The 20,577-nt window shown below is 39.4% G+C and overlaps 1 protein-coding gene, 1 long non-coding RNA gene, 1 other non-coding gene and 1 pseudogene across 3 annotated transcripts in view; 2 read left to right on the top strand and 2 right to left on the bottom strand.

Annotated features, from left to right (window-relative positions):
* The window catches only part of LOC144652031 (uncharacterized), a 75,801-nt gene that overhangs the window by 14,209 nt on the left and 41,015 nt on the right, over window positions 1-20,577 (top strand). The gene's annotated exons all lie outside the window — the stretch shown is intronic.
* LOC144651675 (uncharacterized) lies at window positions 425-4,711 on the bottom strand (annotated as a pseudogene).
* LOC144651672 (cleavage and polyadenylation specificity factor subunit 2-like) lies at window positions 5,730-19,560 on the top strand. Its single transcript, XM_078511623.1, has 20 exons — window positions 5,730-5,995; window positions 6,656-6,815; window positions 7,585-7,690; window positions 8,396-8,525; window positions 8,942-9,057; window positions 9,409-9,497; window positions 9,724-9,822; window positions 10,751-10,818; window positions 11,270-11,492; window positions 11,590-11,693; window positions 12,213-12,303; window positions 12,407-12,507; window positions 13,476-13,533; window positions 14,555-14,603; window positions 15,322-15,379; window positions 15,905-15,992; window positions 16,350-16,490; window positions 16,889-17,128; window positions 17,845-17,979; window positions 18,547-19,560. Exons 1-20 carry the CDS (start codon window positions 5,847-5,849, stop codon window positions 18,637-18,639), a joined length of 2,298 nt encoding a protein of 765 aa, XP_078367749.1. The 5' UTR covers window positions 5,730-5,846; the 3' UTR covers window positions 18,640-19,560.
* Window positions 10,033-10,107, bottom strand: Trnai-gau (transfer RNA isoleucine (anticodon GAU)). The gene has a single exon. It is a non-coding gene; the product is annotated as a tRNA-Ile (tRNA).

The raw sequence follows: 20,577 nt of genomic DNA, 5'->3' as shown, positions 1-20,577 counted from the left end.
CAAAATCTAGCAAAAAATATCTCTGTGCGCAGCGATCAATGAATTCTCCCCACTGTCTAAGCCTTGTTATTTGTATTGCAAGGGCGAAATTCGATTTAGTACAGCTTGTTCAGGCTGGCAGATTTCGATTTATTCCATTTGAGGAATTTATGACACGGGGTTTGTTGAGCCAAATACAATCAATCTGAACGGAGTTAATAAAAGTCATCAATTTTTGTCAATACTATTATTCAGATCGTTCTGGTAAAGTTTATAATAAGTGTGATTTTTATGGGGGGAAATTTTTAAAACCACTCGGTAAAGCACTACTTGGCTTGCAGGAACACAAGTTCTTCACGACTTCTTAGTACACGACGCTATACTTCAGTGGTCTTTTTTACGGACGCAAGGATGAGACAGGACTTGGGTCCAACAGTAGTTTATTTGCAACAGTTTCAATCGTTGATGCATAGTTAATGTAATAAAAAAGAAACCAATAAAGTGTATTGCAGCTACATGTCCAGGTGACAAAACTTGCGTGCAAACGAATACTGCATAGATAATGTCTCAATTAGGAAAAGAAAACTGAAGGAAATTGCAACCTAGAATGTTTGACTGCTAAATTTAACTGTTTGACTACTAAATGTAACTGTGGTAGTGACCAAAAACACAGACGTACCGATGTACAAAAAGACATCGATATATGTTCAAGTACAATTTCCAAACGGCTAAACGCAACAAAGTAAATTTTCTTTGGAGAGGAACTACTGTTGGCTTTTTAGAATATTGAACGACAAACACAAAAAAATGTCTGAAATGCGGGAAAAAATCACTCTTAACCTGAAGTGCGACAGTGGTATTACAAAGTTCGATAGCTTGTTATTAGACCAGTCCGACATCTTTTTTTATAGAAGAAAGTGCAATTCAACAAGTGTTATAACCAAGCGCTACAGAAAAGCGTCTCGCTGACTATCAAGCGATTATTTGTTTATAGAAAACTAGTAGTTTATTATACAAGACTGCACTGTTCCTATTTTTTCAGCATTTCCCCAACACCACAACCAAAAACAAAACACTTTTGTTAACACGTATATGGATAACTGCTCTACTAATTTCTAAACAGTTTTTAAAGTTTTCACATTTCGAATCGCGGGATAAATATACTAAATTATGAAAATGTATGAAAAGTACCTTGATTTGTGAACGGTTAGTACGTACCACCGTTAGGGTAAAAGGGCCAAATCAGCACTCAGGTCAAATCAGTCTACACAACCGGAGCTTATCCTGGTTTCTGTAGGATAAAGTTACTAGAACTACCGCTACAACCCCCTGGATGGTACGCTATCCCGGGTTACCGCTTAGCCAGTTAAAATTAGTCAATGCTTTATATAACAGGGGTAAAACAAGTAATCATAAACAGCGAATTTCTTACTGACACTAATTGCTAAATGCTCCCAAACGATTTTCTAAAATAATATGCATGGAGTGCGAGACTTAAAGCTAAAAGAAAGGTGTCCCACAATGCCCCACTCGGAAGAAACTGTGATTGGATATAAAAGAGTTAAATGGAAACTTTGTTTTCACTACTAATAGCTTATATAGCACTAAAAAGTCTTACTTTAAAAGATTTACAAAAGATTGAAAAGCTGGCGGTTCTATTCGTGCGACGGCAAATAACTGTAACGGGAAAACGAGCGACAAGGCCACGAGAAGGGAAATCAAGCAACAACAAGAAAAGAAAGGAGGGAGTGCCCTCCAAACCATTCTTCAATAATAGCAGTGTCGTTTACCGTTTTCCTGACATTATTTAGTAAATAAACCCCTTCAGCGGCTGGTATATTGGAGGATAATGCCCGAGGCTGAAAGATTGTCGACAAAAATAATAAACAGTTGGCGGAGAAGAAAAGTTTCGAGGGCAACTGTAAATATTTGAGGACAATCTTTCAGCCAACGGCAATATTATCCTCCAATATACAAGCAAGCCAGAAAGGGGTTTATTTATTTTATAACCCTCTAATTAATTTCTACAACGCTTTTTATCGCCAGTAAATAGGAAAAACTTACAGTGATAATCCCGGCGTAACTGTGGTGGAAACAAATGCAAGTTGTTTTTTAACACTGCGATTTGATTAAAGTTAGAATTGAAAAAGGTAACTTCACACGTTTGTTTTGTACTTGCCTACAAAATCAGGCGACAGAATCAAATCGGGCGGGGTATATTCGCTGATAACTGTCGTCCGATTTTGTACCACGTGATGCGTTTTGTCCAGTGAGCGCGAAAATTAATCGGTGGGTTATAATTTACCATATCGTACGAGAGGAATCTCCACTTATGCAATATTAAGCTAGTTCTGGTGTAAAAACGTTTAAGGCCATGACTTGCTTCGGACACGTTAACCTGAGATCTTTACCATTGCCACATTCCCGTCTTTGTTAATGCCAGGATGATTGCGCAAGCGATTATAGAGTTTAAACAAAAACACCAGTAAGATGATTTGGAACAACACGCTGACGGAACTACAACTGGCTGCTATTGCTGACAATGCCTCAACCAATGTTATCTTGTCGCTCGATTTTTGCTTCTCATCTGCTGAAGTTTTCACTCCACAATCTTTCTCGCCACTCGTTTGACTTTGTGCCAAGTACTTTTTAAACTCCTCATGACCAATGTCGAAGTTTTGGCAGGTGGGAAATCCTTGTGGGACGCGCGGATGATCTTCGTAGGAAACGTTAAAAAGCAACGTCATTCCTTCAACAAAGTGTAAAATGGAATGGCAGTGGAATAACCAGTAGCCTGGATTGTCTGTTCGAAAACGAACGACGGTATAACCCATTGCTGGAACAAACAAAGTGTCCTTGAGAGGTGGATTGTCAAAATTTAGCCCAGTAGCCCTTCCAGAGAGCCAATAAGGGTGGCTGCAGGTCTTATCTTCGCGCCAGTTACAGACAATGTCCTTGTTTCCGCCGATGAGTTTACCTGTGATGTTATCTACAATAGGATAGGCGGTCTTTAGGACACGAAAACTGTAACCGTGAAGGTGCATTGGATGGTGAGTCTTGCTTTCGCTTCCATGGATAGTGCCTTCCTGAAAACCTCCAAATATATCGGCCATTAAAACGAGTTGTATGGTTTTGTTGGCAGGAAGGCTCACTACATTTGAGCACCGACATCCTGTTTTTGCGCACTCTTGCGTGCAAGGAACAAGTTGCCACGTGGAAGGTTCTTGGAAAAGCGGTGCACGAGGCATTAACATTCTGCGACTGTTTATGGAAGATCCGATGGGAAAAGCCAAGTTCAAAAAGAGTTCTACGTCGACCTCTTCGTTCTGTTGCGAAATCTCGCCCTCGTAACGGGAGCTGTCTAATCGAAGCTCTGAAAATGCGACACATTGCGTGTTGGGAAACAGATCCTGGCGATAGGCTGGCCATGGGCAGTTTAGAACTTTGCAGGGAGTTTCAGAAGTGCAGTTTCTTCTGCTGCTCTTAGGATCTGCTTTCTTGTCGCTCCCTTCCTCGTAATTTAATATTGCCTTTACGTCCCAAACGATTCCATCAGGCAGAGGATTTTCGAAGCCACTTCCCACTCGCAGCGTCGTTGCGCGGATCCAGTATCGTCCTGGATTCTGATCAGCTTCAAACTCAACCACATACGTTTCTCCAGGGGAAATTATCACAGATTCGAATGTCGTAGGTTCCACCGGATTGCCGTCACTTTCAATGACCGTTAACTCGTGCGAGTCCACCGACACTCTGTAGGTGAATTCTCCTGAAGCCATCACGATGTGCAATCGGTACTTTTTCCCTCGGGTAACATTGAAAATTGTGAGGGGGGGCAGTATTGTTTCCTTTTCGACCGCGACCGTTTATAAGACCCGACCAGTAGTCCATAGCGGTAAGCTCTGCTCCGTCCAAGGAACCGCCTCTTTTATCAGCGGAGAGAAAAAGCGATTCTGCATTTCCTTTATGCGAGTTCCTATAGGGATTTAGCAACTCGATTTCGGTGGAGGAAAGTGGAAACCAGTCGTTTATCACCATGGGGAAGTGAGGGGGCAACATGCCTTTTTCTTTCGATCTACGAACGATTAATGCCCCGAAAAGCCCATCAATGCGTTGAAGTTCGTTGTGAGAATGATACCAATGTGTTCCCGGTGGATTGGCAATGAAGCGATAAGTGAAGCTTTGCCGAGGAAGTATCGGACATTGAGTGGCGTAAGGCACTCCGTCCATCCAAACATTGTTGCGCAAGTGAAGGCCGTGCCAATGAATTGTCAGTCCTTCTTTCAGAAGGTCGTTAACGACCTTTACGGCCACTTCTGCGCCCTCCATCACCTCTAGCGTCGGTCCCGGGAACTGACCGTTGACCAGAATTATATTTCTTTGAGCAGTGCCATCTGCAGTATGCACCATGTCTGGAGTAAGGGTGATGTTCGGTACCTGGGTACGATAGAGGTTCGGTACTAATTTGAGTGTTCCATTTTCTTCCAGTTTGACGTCGTATGACTCGCTGCCATCTTTAGTTGTAAATATCATCGAGCGGCCTTCGCTTACGATGAATGTAAACTCACAAATCGAGGCAAAACAAACTTCAGTTTCTGCCCTGCAGCTCGGAAATGTGTTGCAGAAGAGGAGCAACGATGCTGCCACAAAAAGGATGTTCTTCATGGCTGCGACAGTGATCCTGTCCTACAGATATTCTTGTTAGAAAAACTCGGATATCTCGACCGGCAGATGACACTAGATACCCAAGCGAACTCTGGAATGTTTGATATTTTCATTGTTGACTGACAACAAATTTAATCCAAACATTCTGTCACTTGCAATGTTAGTCTTGCAAAGTTGACACTACACCGTAAAGCAATTTTAATTTCGCTATCCTTTCATCATTAATTTTTCACTTAACCAGGCTAACTTTAATGGTCACCTTTTATCCTTTGCAAATCTTTTGCTTGCGTGCAATACGAAGTGTAATATAATGAGTAAAAATCGAATCGTTCAGTTTAAGTCACGCTATACTGCGTTCTAATGCTATTGTCCTATTACCCGCACACCTCACGGTATAGCATTAATTCTGATTTGAATTTTCGCTACTTTCTCATCATTTGCACTTTGCCAGGCTAACTTTTATTGTCATTTTTTTTTCCTTTGCATATTTTTTTGCTTTCGTGCAGAAGGTGTCAGTAAAAATCTAATTAATTAGTTTGAGTACTAGTCGGTTCATATGCGTCCTATTGTCCTGTTGTCTCCTACTATTAACCGTACGCGACACGGTATAGCAATTCTGATTAACATTAGTGTTATTTTCTTCGCCAGCAAATTAAATTATTTGCTTGCGTGCAGAATGAAGTGTAAGTAAATATCGAAGTGACCTTTCGTTAATTTCTACTAAAATCACAAGGTCACGATATTCTTAGTAGTCTTAGTACTTCTCGTAAATCAGCAATAGTCACGCTAAATACAATCCCATTTGCCAGCCCAAATTTTGCCCAAATCCCATTTCCCCGCCTACTGTTTTCCCGATTTTCCATTATTTGTTTGTGAATTCCAGTCCCAGTGATCCAAATCCCACTTTTCCAGTGAAAATTTAGCCAAATTCCAGTTTCCACTTTATCATACTTTCCCGCATACTTTACACCTTCAGCTTCAGGCCCTTCCTTTTCCCACGCAGACACGCGGCAGACACGCACGCAGGCTCGCGCGTAGCTACCCAGAATGCTGTATGAACCTTTTTGTTCTTGCAATGACTTCTGGGAAAAAAAGCAAGATGGCGGCAGCACGCTGGAGATGGAGTGTTTTGTTTTATCGGCAAAATGTCCCTTGCTCTTGATTTTGTTTTAACGGATTTCTTGGGGAAAGGCTAATTGAGAGAGATGACGTCTATAATCAAGCTGTCTGTGTTATCTGGAGCCTATGATGAGGGGCCTCTGTGTTATTTGCTGCAAGTCGACGAATTCAGGTTCCTACTTGACTGCGGCTGGAACGAATCATTCAGCGCGGAGGTCATGGAGCCAATAAAAAAGTAAGTGAGGTTCAGGAAATTGTCTTTCCCCTGACGTTTTCCAGCGTCTGCAAAGCAGCCTTTGTTTGTCATTGTCCGATTCTCAATTCAAACATCAAGAACATCAAAAAATGCCTTTCAAACTATTAATAATGGTCAATAATTTTTGTATATCAGCTGTAGTCACGCCATATACAATCGTACTGTAGGAAGAAAGGGGAAAATAGCCAAATAAAACGAGGATGGGCACTGCCCTGATTAATCATAACTGTAGAAACTGGTTAGTTTTAATGACTGAAAGAGGGCAAGATTTCCGCTCAGGACCCTACATTAATTATGCATACAATTTTCTGACTGATTCGTTCTTTTCATGATTGCTGTTTATGTATAGTGATAGTATGAAATAGTTGCATACATAATTAATGTAGGGGGCTGTGCGGAAATCTTTCCCTGAAAGAGAGCCTATCACTGGCTGTAAATAATTTCACTAAAAAAACAAAGACTTGAGTAATTTTGAAGGGACACAGGCCAAAATAGGAAGCTAGCTGAGCTTGTTAATAAGCCTACTAAGTTATTTCTTAGCTACCTCCCTGCCTGACTACAGAATTATACACTATTTATCAATAAATTAATCTACCTTAAGTCTTTTGCCATATTTACAACTGGAACTTTTTTTCTTAGACACATACATCAAATAGATGCTGTATTGATAACATTTCCTGATATATACCACATGGGTGCACTGCCGTACTTAGTGGGCAAGTGTGGTCTTCATTGTCCTATTTATACTACGATACCTGTGTACAAGATGGGGCAGATGTTCATGTATGATCTCTACCAGGTATGTACATTGTGGTTTATAGTGGAATCCGTAAAGTGTGAACATTAGAATAACCGGTATTTATGGAGAGGGGTGGGGCAGGAGACCAGGAGAATAGGGGGTGGTAGGGCTACTGGAGGCAGGAGAATAGAGGGCTGGAAGCAGGATTCCCAAGGTAATGGGAACGGGGACAAATTTTTTAACATTTCGTAATATTTTGCAATGGAAATAGCATAAAGAGGCAGGAACCACTTAGGTAGGGGCAGGAACTACAAGTAAAAGGTACAGGAAGCAGGATGCAGGATGTGCAGATCCCTCTCCCTGTCTCCCCCTCCCCCTCCCCACACACAGACATAAACATGTTGTTGTGCTGTGTTGGGCTGCCTATTACCTCAAATAAAATTCTGCGTCTTATTAGGGTGCTATTCTCTGCCTGCTTGTACATGTACCTTATTTTATCCGATGAAGCAGCACATTTCTGGCTGATATTGTTGTATGTCATAAAAAAATATAGACAGGAATATCCTGTTGTCCTGTACCCTGTAAGACAACCAACACTTCCTAAATGTCATTAATCTTCCAGTGAGATGTGCCTTTAGTTACTAAAACTTGCCATGACGCATGTTTCCTATAGTGTTTGCTTATTACTTGCAAAGTACATGTAAACATGTACATGTGTTGTTCCATGTTCTTTTAACATCTATAGTTGTAAATCCCTTGTTAATTTTTTTTCTCCTCCTTATCACTTGCCTACCTAGAAAAATAATGTTGATTCTTTGTGTTAATTCAGTCTCATCAAAACTATGAAGACTTTGATGTTTTCAGTCTGGATGACGTAGATGCTGCCTTTGATAAAATCATTCAATTGAAGTATTCTCAAAATGTCAGTTTGAAAGGTAATAAATACAAAAATTAGTAATGAATTTATACTTAATGATCATCTGAAATGCAACCTTTGACCGATAATTTGACCAATAATATACCAGGAAAACATTCAATAGTCAGCAGCAAAAGTGTTTAGACACTTCTATTTTAAAAGGTATTTCTACATTATTGCAGTCAAGGGACATCTTTGTTAATAATTATTTCACTTTGATTACATTCTCGTTTTAAACTTATGATTTAAAGGGACCGTGTCACGGATTTTAGCCAAACTTAGGCATAGGAAATGACCATCAATTTGTTTAAAGTATAAAAAACCTCTAAAAGTGGGAAATTAAAAAACACATGCAAGGCGGATGGCCAGGCGGGAACGGATGCGATGTGGGCTTGTATGGTCCGGGGAACGTAGTCTTTCTGCTTGTAACTTTATTTTGGCCGGGACACATTAGCTGCAGGAAGCTTGGTTGTCATTAGATCAGATCTTTGCAAACATTAGTCATAGCGAATTTTGGAAAATTTAAAACATAAGATTAACTTAGCCGTGACATAGTCCCTTTAAAAATAAACATGATTGATTATTGCATTTTTTAGGAACACTCCTTAAATCCTTTAGGTCTTGATCTGTCACTCTAACCTTCACTCTAGGTCTGCACATTTCTTGTGAAGACTTAGTAATGCGAACTGTATTTGGTTTAAATCTCGCTTTTGTAAATTTAAAGGAAAAGGTCATGGTCTTACAATAACCCCTTATGCTGCTGGTCACATGATTGGAGGAACAATGTGGAAAATTGTCAAGGATGGTGAAGAGGACATTATTTATGCTGTGGACTACAATCACAAGAAAGAGAGGTGGGCATTAATTACAAAAAAAAATGTATAAATAAGGCACATACATTAGGTTAAAGTGGGTAGTGTTTCCTAGCCTAGTTTACATGTATTTCTTTTTTACATTGTAAAGCATCACACAAGTCATGTCAAACTGACATACATGTACATGTACATTTTACTGTCAACATTGCATCGCTTGACATTCAACTTGAATTCACTAATGAAAACTGATTTGATCTATAATAATTAATCATAGTTTCAGAGTTGATTGTATCTACATGTATGATCACTGCTAGTAATAAAGTACTATCTTTTGTTGTATGATGTAGTCACTTCAGATGTAAACTGTGATCTACATGCACATCTCAACAGACTTTATACCAAGATTGCATTGTAACAGGATTTGTAATTTGTCGTTGTTGTTGTTGTTTTCCCAGGCATCTAAATGGAGCAGTATTAGAAACCCTTAGCAGACCCTCTTTGCTCATAACAGACAGCTTTAACGCACTTAATGTCCAAGCCAGAAGACGAGAAAGAGACACTCAGCTTATGAGTAAGTTGTACAAGTCATGCATGCAAAAGGATTGACTCTTAAAAGTTCTGGACACAACCAACCTACATGTAATATATGTAGAAGGGTATCCTCACACTGTGGTAAAATACACTGTGTGTTCAGCTCCTGCCAAAACGGCCGTTTTGTCCCTGCTCTGACACTGCATTCTGGATGTATTCCTGTAGTTAGGCATTGTGAGTACAGCGTGTTTCTCAAAAACACAGTACAATGGCCCAGGCCAGGACTTAAACATACACCACTTGAGTCCAGTGCACCCACCATTAGGCCTCCTAACTAACAAGCTAGTGCCTGAATGACTCAAATTTGTTTTTCTGTTCTTCTTGTGTTTAGATGAGATGTTAACAACAACAAGAAGGGATGGCAATGTACTGATTGTTGTCGATACGGCTGGAAGGGTTCTGGAGTTATCTCAACTTTTGGTAAAGCCCATGACTGTTATTTTACTGTAGGATAATATTAAATTACTTCAAAGTTCATTCACAATCTTGATAATTTCCATAAATTTTCAGATTTTTTACAGATTACTGATTACTATAGTGCCTGTGTGTCAGCTTTGACTTCCACACTCTCACCCTTGCATTTTGGAACCTTGTACCACTTTTTGCAATGTAAAAGTAACATTTCACTTATTTTAACATTTTATAGGATCAGTTATGGCGAAACTCTGATTCGGGGTTGTCAGCATATTCTCTTGCAATGCTTAACAACGTCAGCTACAATGTAGTGGAGTTTGCCAAGTCACAAGTAAGTTTTTGTTCTGCTGATGTACATTTGGATAATGAGAAGCAAATCCATTTAATTTGTTTTTAACCAGGCTGGTGTCACCCACGCACCATGGATAACGTCTTTCTCTGCCGGTGACAGTTTACTGGCAGGCAATTCTCACAAATACATAGTTTTCATGAAGATGAAGGTTTTCAACATGACACGAGCATGGGACGAAGTAAAATTCTGAGTCCCCGACGGGAATCGAACCCATGGCCTCCCAGATATCAGTTGGGCGCTCTAACCAACTGAGCTACGAGAGACTCGTTGTGAGCTGGGCCGAGCTTAAAATTTACCATCTTTATTATTTACTACATAGTTTTCAGTTACATAAATAATCAGATGTACATGTACATTATGGAAAATTTAATTGGTGTTTATTATTACATTAAAAATTTTTAATTAATGTGACTTATATGTTATGTGACTCCACTGGGCTTGAATGGGGACTTAATTTAATCAGTAACTGTTTATGAAAACTCCACTGGGCTTGAATGCAGACTTTACTTACCTCACCTAACCAGGGATGTAGCTAAGAAAACACTAAGCTGGCTCATTAACAAGCCCACTTGGCTTTTCTGACCTTGGCAGCTCTAAAAGTTCTCTCTCAGCCGCTGAAATTTGCTGGCATGGTAGTCGGCTCTTAGCAACATCCCTGCCTAACATCAACTTTTCTGCTCAAGTACATTAAACTGATTGACTTGAACTGCTGTTTTTAAGTCCCATAATAAATATTAAATTCACCTAACTGTATACATTATGTTTCCTTTAATTTGCATGCCTTTTTCATTGAGGAGACATCCTGATTCCTGCTTGGGAATGCTGGGTTTGCACTGATTGTAGTAGTGTTTTAACGGATGGTTGTTAGCATTGCATTACTCATAAAGTGTCATTCTGGTCCCTTTAGGTGGAATGGATGAGTGACAAGGTTATGAAGTCGTTTGAAGTTGGTAGAATGAATCCCTATCAGTTCAGGTTTGTAGAAAACTGAAATATGCATCGTAAAATAATACCAAAATTTTAATCAAAGGTTTTGTTTCTTTAATATCTTTATATACAATTTATCAAGTTTTTTAATTGAAGTGGTCACTTAATTCTTCAGCTGAGTTACTGAATATTGTCTTGATCTATATGCTAAACACTCTATGCATGTTAACTTAACTTCCTTGATCACTTGTTCTTCTGCTAACTGGTCACTGCTTTTGTTTACCAATCACTTGTTCTTTTGTTTACTGATCTCTTGTTCTTTTGTCTTACGAACACTGTCTTGTTCTTTTGTTAACTGATCAGTTGTCTTCTGTTAACTACACTGTAGTCACTTGGACTTTTTTTGACTCATCACCTGTTCCCTTTTGTTAACTCATCACTTTTTTTTTTTGTTGACTGAGCACTTCTTCTGTTTACTGATCACTTGTTCTTTTTGCAGACACTGTTCTTTGTGTCACAGCTTGGCAGACCTTGCCAGAATCCCTGAACCAAAGGTTGTCCTAGCATCAGTAGCAGATTTGACTTGTGGCTTTTCACGGGAACTTTTTATCAAATGGGCAGAGGATCCTAAAAATACAGTACTGTTCACCTGCCGCGCATCACCTGGGACATTGGCTCGTACTTTGATTGACAACTTACAACAGAAGACAGTTGACATAGAGGTGGGTAGAAAATATTGTTTTACAATTACTTGGTAATGAAAGCAACTTCAGGTGTATCAAGAGTGTTAATCTTCCTCCACAACAACATCTTTTGCAGGTAAAGACGAGAGTTAGACTAGAAGGGGAAGAACTTGAAAGATTTCTAGAGAAAGAAAAAGAGAAAGAGAAAAGTCGACAAGTTGCCAATGCAGCAGACAGAAGGTAAATTCTCTATTAATTTTTTATCACCTGTTTTGTTATTGTGTTGTTTAAGAAAATACCCATACCCCTCCCACAGAAGGGTTTTTTGCGTCAATCCCCCACCCCTCTGGAAATTCCAGTTAAGCCCCATACTTTCCCTGCCCCCGGAATTCTAATGACCTTCCATTGGGTGGGTATGAGTACTTAGTGGAACTTCACATTCATTTCCCTGTATCTTGCTACTGTAGACATCAAATGTCATTTCTTTAGCTTATGGTCGTATCATTTGAAGAAGTAATTATTATTACATGTACATTCTCATTTCAGCAATGCTCCCTCTCTCTCCACCTTTGCACTCACTTCCAGTTTGCTGTCAGTTCTTCATGCACACTCAGTGATCTGAGAAAATAAATACACTAAAGATGTTACATGTAAACGGTCCTATATTCAAGGGATGCTAAGCAGTGTTAGTTTCCCTGTGAGCATGTTAGTATCCCTGTGTACTCTTTAAATACTGATGAAGCTGTGGTTTGTTTGTAGTCATCATGTGGCAGCAGAGGAGAGTGACAGTGATAGTGATGAAGATTTGGAAGGAGGAGTGAGACATGATCTTATGATGGCCGATGAAAAGGTAGAAAGTGAAGACATGTTCATTTGGGAACAGACCTTTTTTATAGTCAAAATTGTTTTCCAAGAATCTTTCAATAAGCTAACATATTTCTTTCTCATTTCAGGGTGGTCGCAAAAGCAGCTTCTTTAAACAGGCCAGATCATATCCTATGTTTCCGTGCCATGAAGAGAAACTCAAATGGGATGACTATGGGGAGTTTATCAAGTATGTAAAATCGTTGCAGAATTTTGTGAAGTGAGATAGTGTACCTTTGTAAGGACGGCAAACTGTTGGGAGACTGGGGGCTGGTTTTTTGTTTGTTTTTTTTTTTTTTTTTTTTTTTTTTTTTCTTTTGTTTGTTACTTACTTACCGGTACCCACCTCACGCGAAAAATAAAAATAAATGACTAGCCAAGTTTCAGAAAACCTTAAAGGAGGCGCCAAGTGTGTCATTCGTAATCCGTTGGAGCGGAGTATGGCCTATGGGTCATGGAGCGGAGCCCCATACCCATAGAAAATCGACAGAAATAGGAAAACCATGAACTTGAGTTTACATGGTCATCATGGCTCGCGGGCGCGTCCGTACGTACGTACGTCGCCCACTTCAGCAATAGATAAATGCTTACATCTTTGATACTGGGCATCCAAGTTATGGTCAATTGACAGCTGTCAAGGCAAGATGTCCGCTGACCAGTATTATGTGACCATATCGCGGGCTCAGGTGTATAACTTATCGAGGTGACGAGTTTTTATAAAGTTGACCGCTGAACGTAAAAAAATTTCTATTGGATCGCGGGCTCAAGACCCATTTTTTTATGTCCATGGTTAGTAAATTCAGAAATTTAAATAAAGGGCAAAGCCAATTATCGGGGAGCTCCGCTTTTAGGCTTGGCTAAATCTATTTAATATTCTTCGTCAGTCGAAACCATCCTTGTTTATTTTCGGGGTTTTATTACATCTTTGGTTTTTTATGTTACAAAGCTATTATTTTGAGGTTTCCTTAAATTTGAAAGTAATCAGAAAAATTACACAATACCGTGACATAGCTCTTTTAGTTTTTTATGACCTCCTCAGTAAGTATGTGTACATGTAACATAATGACTGTATCGTTTGTACCTTTCTTTGTTTATAAGAAGTCAAGTTATGTTTGATTAATTAAAATTACATTTAATTTTGTTGCGCTATTTTAACAGGCCTGAAGATTTTATGATCAGGGAGTTGGCAGCAGCAGAAGAAGAAAAGGCTAAAGTGGTGAGAAATCTGCATCTTTGATAATGTTCTACTCGTACTCAAAATAAATCATTTACAATCATTTTAATAGAAGAGTTTTTAGACAGACATTAAGAAATGAAAATAAACAACAACAAGAAACTAGCCCAAGCTGTCAGTCATTTCCTTGCACGTTGCATCTCAAGATTGTTGATCTGAAGTCCTGTCATGCATTTCTTGATTCGAACGAAGTGCTGGAACAAACTGGACTCCATTTTGTTATGCAATGTCTTTAATAAGTCAACTTACACACAATCTGACTCTTATAGCCCAAAATATACAACTAAAACAATACAATTCTGATTTCACACCGCCAGCAATAATATTAAAAGTTAGCACTGTATACTTTGCAATATTTAAAATATCGAACTTTGTAAAGCTGTTATCTAATGAGGATGGCAAAGCGTTGTTCACAAGACTTAGTTTTAACATTTATTTTTACATGTACCTCAAGGTCAGTCGACCACTTCAAAGTTATGCCTTTCAATGCGCCAAATAAAACAGCTTCCCATGTAACCCCACCCCTGTGTTATAGGCCTCTCATCCTCCATTAGCCTTATCTCCTTCTTAAAAAATTCAATGGTTTTCTTGCCGGCTGAGCTTGCGAAAGAGGCAAGAAATGAAGTTCTCTCACACTGAAAGGGGAACCCTGGGTCCTAGTCAGGATATCAGTTTTCATGCTCGGTCATGTGATTCAGTTTTTTGTTCTTGCCTTCGGTGCAACAGCTTTTCTTCGTTCGTTACCCAAAAAATAGCGTTTAATTCGCCATCCTATCAAGATATGCCGCCAAAATCGAGGGCTACACAACGACTTTTGGCCCACAACGCGAGCCCAACGAGGGAATCACGAAAACGTTCGCGAAACGAGCAGGAAGGAACTGAGGATCGGCGCGAGTCATCCAGTAGTTCCCGCCATAAATTCCCATCGTTGTGTGGCAGACAAAAATGCATTTCAGTGTGAGAGAATTGTAGGTTAATGATACTAACAACTTGTTTTCAACAGGAACAAAGTAAAAAGGAAACTGTGGATACTGAGGCTATAGCTGGACAAGGTGAGTATCAGGTCAAAGGTCATTGTAGGGTGTACCTTATTATAGAAAATTAACGATACATGTAATTAAGGCGAATTTTAAAAATTCGCGTTAATTTCATGTACCTTAATTTACGTCATTGTTAATTAAAATCACTCTATTTTACAGCATTGTTATTTTAAGACACCTTTATTTCCGGGTAAGTTATGTTAACACGTCATCTACCTCTCCGTCAAAGCTACAGGAATAACAGAGGCAGTGGAAAGCGCCAGAACGGGATGTATTCCATCCTTGGACCCATTCATTGAATATTAGTCACTATTTGGTCTGTTTAATTTCTTTGTTGTGTATATGGGCTATCAAAGTTAAACCTAAAGTTCGTTGTTGGACGTTGTTGTTCTGGCTTTCGAATAGAAAAAATTACTACGCATCAAATTCGCGTTAATTAACTGCATATAAGCACACATCACACGAGAATTCGCGTAAATTAAATGCATGTAGACATACATTTTCGACAACTCGCGTTAATTTTATTACGCGTACATTTTGTTCGCGTTGTTAAAAAGCTTCGTTATATTCCTATAATAAGGTAAGTCATTTTATCCTTTGCTAAGTCACTATGTGATTCCTTCCCTCGGTAAAAAGCCAGATAATTGCGAATCAAGACCTGGTGAGAAATATTTTGACCATTCCAATAAACGTAGCTAACAGTTTGTTGGCGTGTTTGTTTGCTTTTAAGGTGAAATGGCGAAAGTTCCAACAAAGTGTGTGGTAGAGAAGAGACAACTCAACCTCAGGTGAGATGGAAATGTTAGTTTAGGACCTCTCTTTTCACAAAACTTGGTCAAGAATTTACAAAAAATGTCAAGAATCATATAGGTCAGTTGTTGTTGTTGTCATACTCGAAGATTTTCTTATGCATATCGTCCAATCATAAAATTACACGTCACTTTGAAAGTTGTGACATCATGTCGTCATTAGGATTCGTCATTGTTACTTTGCAACCCCTCGTCAAAGTATCGGAGGGGTCGTGTTTTCTCTGACTGGACAACAACAATCGAAAGTTCTTCGGGTACTTTACGAGGATTTGCCGAAAAAAACATTAGCTTTTTCTGACCGAAAAAAACGGATGCACTTGCAACTAACGGAACTTGAACTGGAGAACACTTGTATTCCATTCGTTTTTCTAAGCATTGTAAGAGTAATGAGAGACTATTTGGCAGTCAAACATCGTACTGGCTTTTCAAGTCATTGCCAACAAATCTTTGTCTTTTTTATTATTTTTCTTTCATGTATCCAACAAACTTGTCTCTTGTTTTCAGATGTTCTTTGCTGTATATCGACTTTGAGGGCAGATCAGATGGCGAGTCTATAAAGAGAATTCTTTCACTTGTGAATCCAAGGAATCTTGTAAGTTCATGTACTGTACTTGTAACTCTTCGCACATTGCTAAAGTACCTCATTGATGAAAAACTTTATCCTTTCTTGTGCATAGGTATACTTGAATCTTGCCTCTGTTGGTGTGGTCACTCGATAACATGATGTTGTTTAATCGAAAACACAGTGCGTTCCACGAGTTTCAAAAGCCATCTTAATGTTCAGCAAATGCATATCACTTTCGAATTTCTTTCAAAAATCGCTTTGTACACAGTGAAACTGAGTCCCCTTGCAGCTAGCGGAATGGTAGTAAAACTGTTCAAGCTTGTTTGTCCCAGCTGCGTTTTTGACGCCATTATGAAGCCTTTGTTTGTTTGATCCGTTCTCCAGATTCTTGTGCACGGTAAGGCGGATGCCACAGAACACTTGGCTGACTACTGTCGACAAAACAGCAGCATTCAAGTAAATCAAGTGTTTACACCGCGATGTGGCGAGACTGTTGACTCCACAGGAGAGAGATACATTTACCAGGTGAGAGGGGAAAAAAGAGAGTTCTTTACACAGTGTTACCGAATGTGTTACATCCTTACGCCTTTGCGAACCGTTTTACCATCGCAGACATTTAGTGCATCCAGAAAGAACTGAATGTAAGCATAACAGTTTCCTATAACATAAATGAAAGTTTCGGAAGCTTCAGGACTTTAGTTCTCCTCCAGGGTAGCATTTAGGAGGTGAAATTGTGGAAGGCTTTTTTCCTACATGTTATTGACACTTGCGGAGTCAAACTTCAAATAAGACTTACCTATAAATCGAGCTCACATAGCACAAAGCGCGAGAGCGGTTTGTCCGCGACCGGGTTCACTAGCAAACGTCTAGCCTATACGAGTGCAAACTTTCGTGTTAACGTTGCCTTCCTTTTTACCCTGTAGGTCAAGTTACGTGACGCTTTGGTTAGCTCTTTACAGTTTTCTCGCGCGCGTGACGCGGAACTCGCGTGGGTGGATGGGCAGCTACACATGAACGCTTCTGAGACGCACGTGGGGCTGGTTTTAGAAGATGGGGAGTTGCGTGAGGAGGACGAAGGTCATGAGAAAATGGAAACTGATCAGAGTGGTAAAGAGGAACCAATGGACACGGTACCCGTGTTAGAGCAACTTTCGCTGTCTGAGGTATGGTTATATGCCTTATATGGGCTTCTTGTTCTTGTTTTGGTGGACGAATAGCCACTCCGTGGATTTGCCACTGCTATTTCTCAATTATTTTATTTTATTTTATTTTATTTCATTTTACTATCTTTAGATGTCAGTAGTGTAGCAGGTCTCGTAAGCTTGTAATTTCTACTGGTCCTCTAGTGCAGCTCTTGCTATTGTTTTGGGGCTAGGGGCATTTATCCTGTTGTTTGTTTTATTGTGTTGTCGAAGGGTAGTGAGCCATTTATGTGATACCTTGCCAGAGCTGTCTCCCTATCCATATATTTCTAAGTGGTGATACTGAAGAAATATACAGGCAGCCTCAATTTCTAACACATCATATAACTCATTTGTAGTCTAATACATAAGAAATATTTCATAAGCGACCTTCATTGTCCTTAAAAAAAATTTTAACTGCGAGCTGCAACAGAAAGTGTAGTTTGTGGTGGTCATGCACTAAAGAAGGACTTCCACTGCTGTGCCATCTCCGCCTCTCCATCTCTCTCTCTCTCTCTGTATGTATGGGGGAGTCCCCCATACATACAGATTTATAGTAAAATATAGCCTGATTCAGCATCCTTTAAACCAATACACCGTCTAAACAAAGGTGGTTCCGCTCGCCTGCAACAACAGAGCTCGTGTGTCTCGATCATTTTCAAAAACGAGCCCCTAATGTCCATGTTCTCTCTCACCAGATCACTGGCCACACCTCGGTGTATATCAACGAGCCACGCCTGTCAGATTTTAAGCAAGTGTTGAACAAGGCCGGTATTCAGGCGGAATTTGCTGGAGGTGTTCTTATCTGTAACAATGTTGTCGCAGTTAGGAGGGTAAGTAGAGTTATTTGGAATTAACAATCGCTTGATGATTCAACGGAGTTGAGCAAAAGCCTCACTTATCTCTTAAGTTTTATTGCTTTCTAATAGCGCAAGGACCCATAACTTTAAAGAACGTTTTTGAATGATATTTTGTCCTGACGATTATTAGGTGGGGCAACAGTGGATTTGAAATTTTATGAAAATGTTAAGTAAATTTTTCAAGCTCGTTGCAATAAATTTTTCTTATTATGGAACTAAAACTTTGACTGTCAATAATTCATAGATAGAAACCAAATTTGACTCGTATTATTTTTGATATCAGTCTATTTAGTTGTGCGTATTTACTTTTTACCCTTCTGTATTCCTACTTTGACAATTTCTCAATTTTGTGAAAGTTCTTCCGTAACTGACCGTTACTACACCATTGTACGAATTGCTGAAGATACACCGAGGGTAAATAAAGTATACACTTCACTTCACACAGCCCAGCGCCGAGAAGTTCAGTAAAGTTTTGTACTTTTGCATTGTCATAAATTTCGAATAATAAACTACGTCTAATTTGGAAATTCTCTTCTTCAGAACGAGACTGGTCGCGTGGGACTGGAAGGAGCCGTGTGTGATGACTATTACAAGATCCGGGAACTTTTATATGAACAGTACGCTGTGGTATAAAGAACTAACTCAACCAGTCATTATGCACTTTGTTGGTTTGAAGAATCGGTTTGAAGGGAGCTGTAAACTACGCCGTTCTGAGGTGTTTTGTGGACACAAGAGGTTTGCTCACTGATTGCTGTTTGAAGAACGTCAGGCTAACGACCTTGTTTCACAGGAAAGTTTGCGTTGTCTATGGAAATCCTGTGCTCGTGACTGTCATCTGCAAAAGAGCTTTCGGATTTGTAAAATGTTGAATTACATGTAACAAACACAAAAAAGTAGCAAGTCTCATTCAACAAAGGCTTGAGCTCGGTTAAATGAAGCAAAACCCTTTTCCTTCGAGGTATGAAGAGAACAAAGACCAACAACTTGTATGAATGTGCGTTTGGATCTCCTAGAGCTGTATCTTAACAGTGTTTGACGGTGGTGGTGGTCATGAGGAGGAGAACGAGGATGAGGAAAAGGTGATGATGATGATGGCGATGTCTATGGATTAGACGTTGACAGTGATCACGCTGCTAAGAAGGTTTTTATACAAAGAAAACTTGCAGTGGGCAAAGTCACGGGAATACGTTGTCAGAGTCGAAATGTGGCGCACAACACCTAGTGAGCTTCGAGAAGAAATTCAAGGCCTCACAAAATCGACTCGCTTACTACGGAAATTTGTGTTTCAAAAGTTGATACAACAATTGCTTGACAGGCAAAATTCGTTTTGGACAAAGTTGCTTTCGTCCTTGAGTCCGTGAAAAGCAAATTTCATCGTGCAGCGATTGTCGTGACATATTTTAACTTAAAACTGTAGATACATCATTAACGATTGCGACACGAGTAGTAAAAGATATCAGCAAAAGAAATCAGCTTTAGCGCCTTGTTTTGCTGTTAAGAAAAAGTGATTGTATGTGGTTGTTGTAATTAAATGAAAGTAAATGTGTGATAAGATGCATGAACTAGCTATTGCAGTTTCCAGGCTTAACACTCAAACAAACAAAATTACTTCAGGTGTGGCCTGTTAGTCCAAATTATTTCATTTCATTTTACAGTCCCTCATTGACTTAGGGTTTTGAAACAAAACCAATGAGAAATCGTGAAAACGTTAGAAAAAAAAGTGGAAAACTGCTTACCGTATTTATTCGATTAAGCGCCCTGGGCGCTTATTAAACTTTTGGACCTTGAGAGTGGGCACTTATTCGAGGTGGGCGCTTATTAAATTTTTACGATTTTCAGCAAATACAGTAGAACCCCGGTAACTCGAACTCTGAAGGGAAACGAAAAACAGTTCGAGTTGGCGGGGTTTCGAGTTATCGGGGTCGATTGCATATTTAATTTGCCAAGTTAATAATTGATAGTTAACTGATTTTTCAGCACTTCAGTATACGGTACAGTGCAAATTTAACTTATCTTGTCAGAAACTCTAACAAAACCATACACTCTTATGATAAGAGTTTAAAATGGCTGTCAAATACGTGATCTGTTCGCTACTCTAATCAATGGGCAACCGTAACAAGTTGCAGAAACCGGAATTCGAGTTATCGGGGTAAATTTCACCCAAATTTTGTCCAAGGGAAACGAAATTTAGTTCGAGTTACCGGGGTTTTCGAGTTATCCGAGTTCGAGTTAACCGAGTAAAAATGACTGAAAAGAGGGGGTCAAATCCAAGGGAAATAGAAGTTCGTTCGAGTTAGCGGGGTTGTTCGAGTTATCCGAGTTCGAGTTACCGGGGTTTTACTGTATTAAGTTTATATTTGTAACAAAACAATAAATAATAACAAAACGTGAAGGTGTACTAAAGCAGAAATTTAATTGTTCATTGAAAGTTTCTGTACAATACTAAGAAAACTCGATCATGGGGGAAGTCCTCTTAGTAGTACATAGTCAATTTCAATAATCAATACTCCTTTTATGGACTTCAGTTTTTTTCTTCGGTGGGGGTAGGCGCTTATTAACTTTTCCTACCTT

The sequence above is a fragment of the Oculina patagonica genome, chromosome 4, assembly GCF_052425735.1.
Source record: "Oculina patagonica isolate OP01 chromosome 4, crgOcupat, whole genome shotgun sequence".
Taxonomy (NCBI): Eukaryota; Metazoa; Cnidaria; class Anthozoa; order Scleractinia; family Oculinidae; genus Oculina; species Oculina patagonica.
Note: the sequence above shows the minus strand (reverse complement) of the source record. Positions and strands in the feature narration are given on the sequence as shown.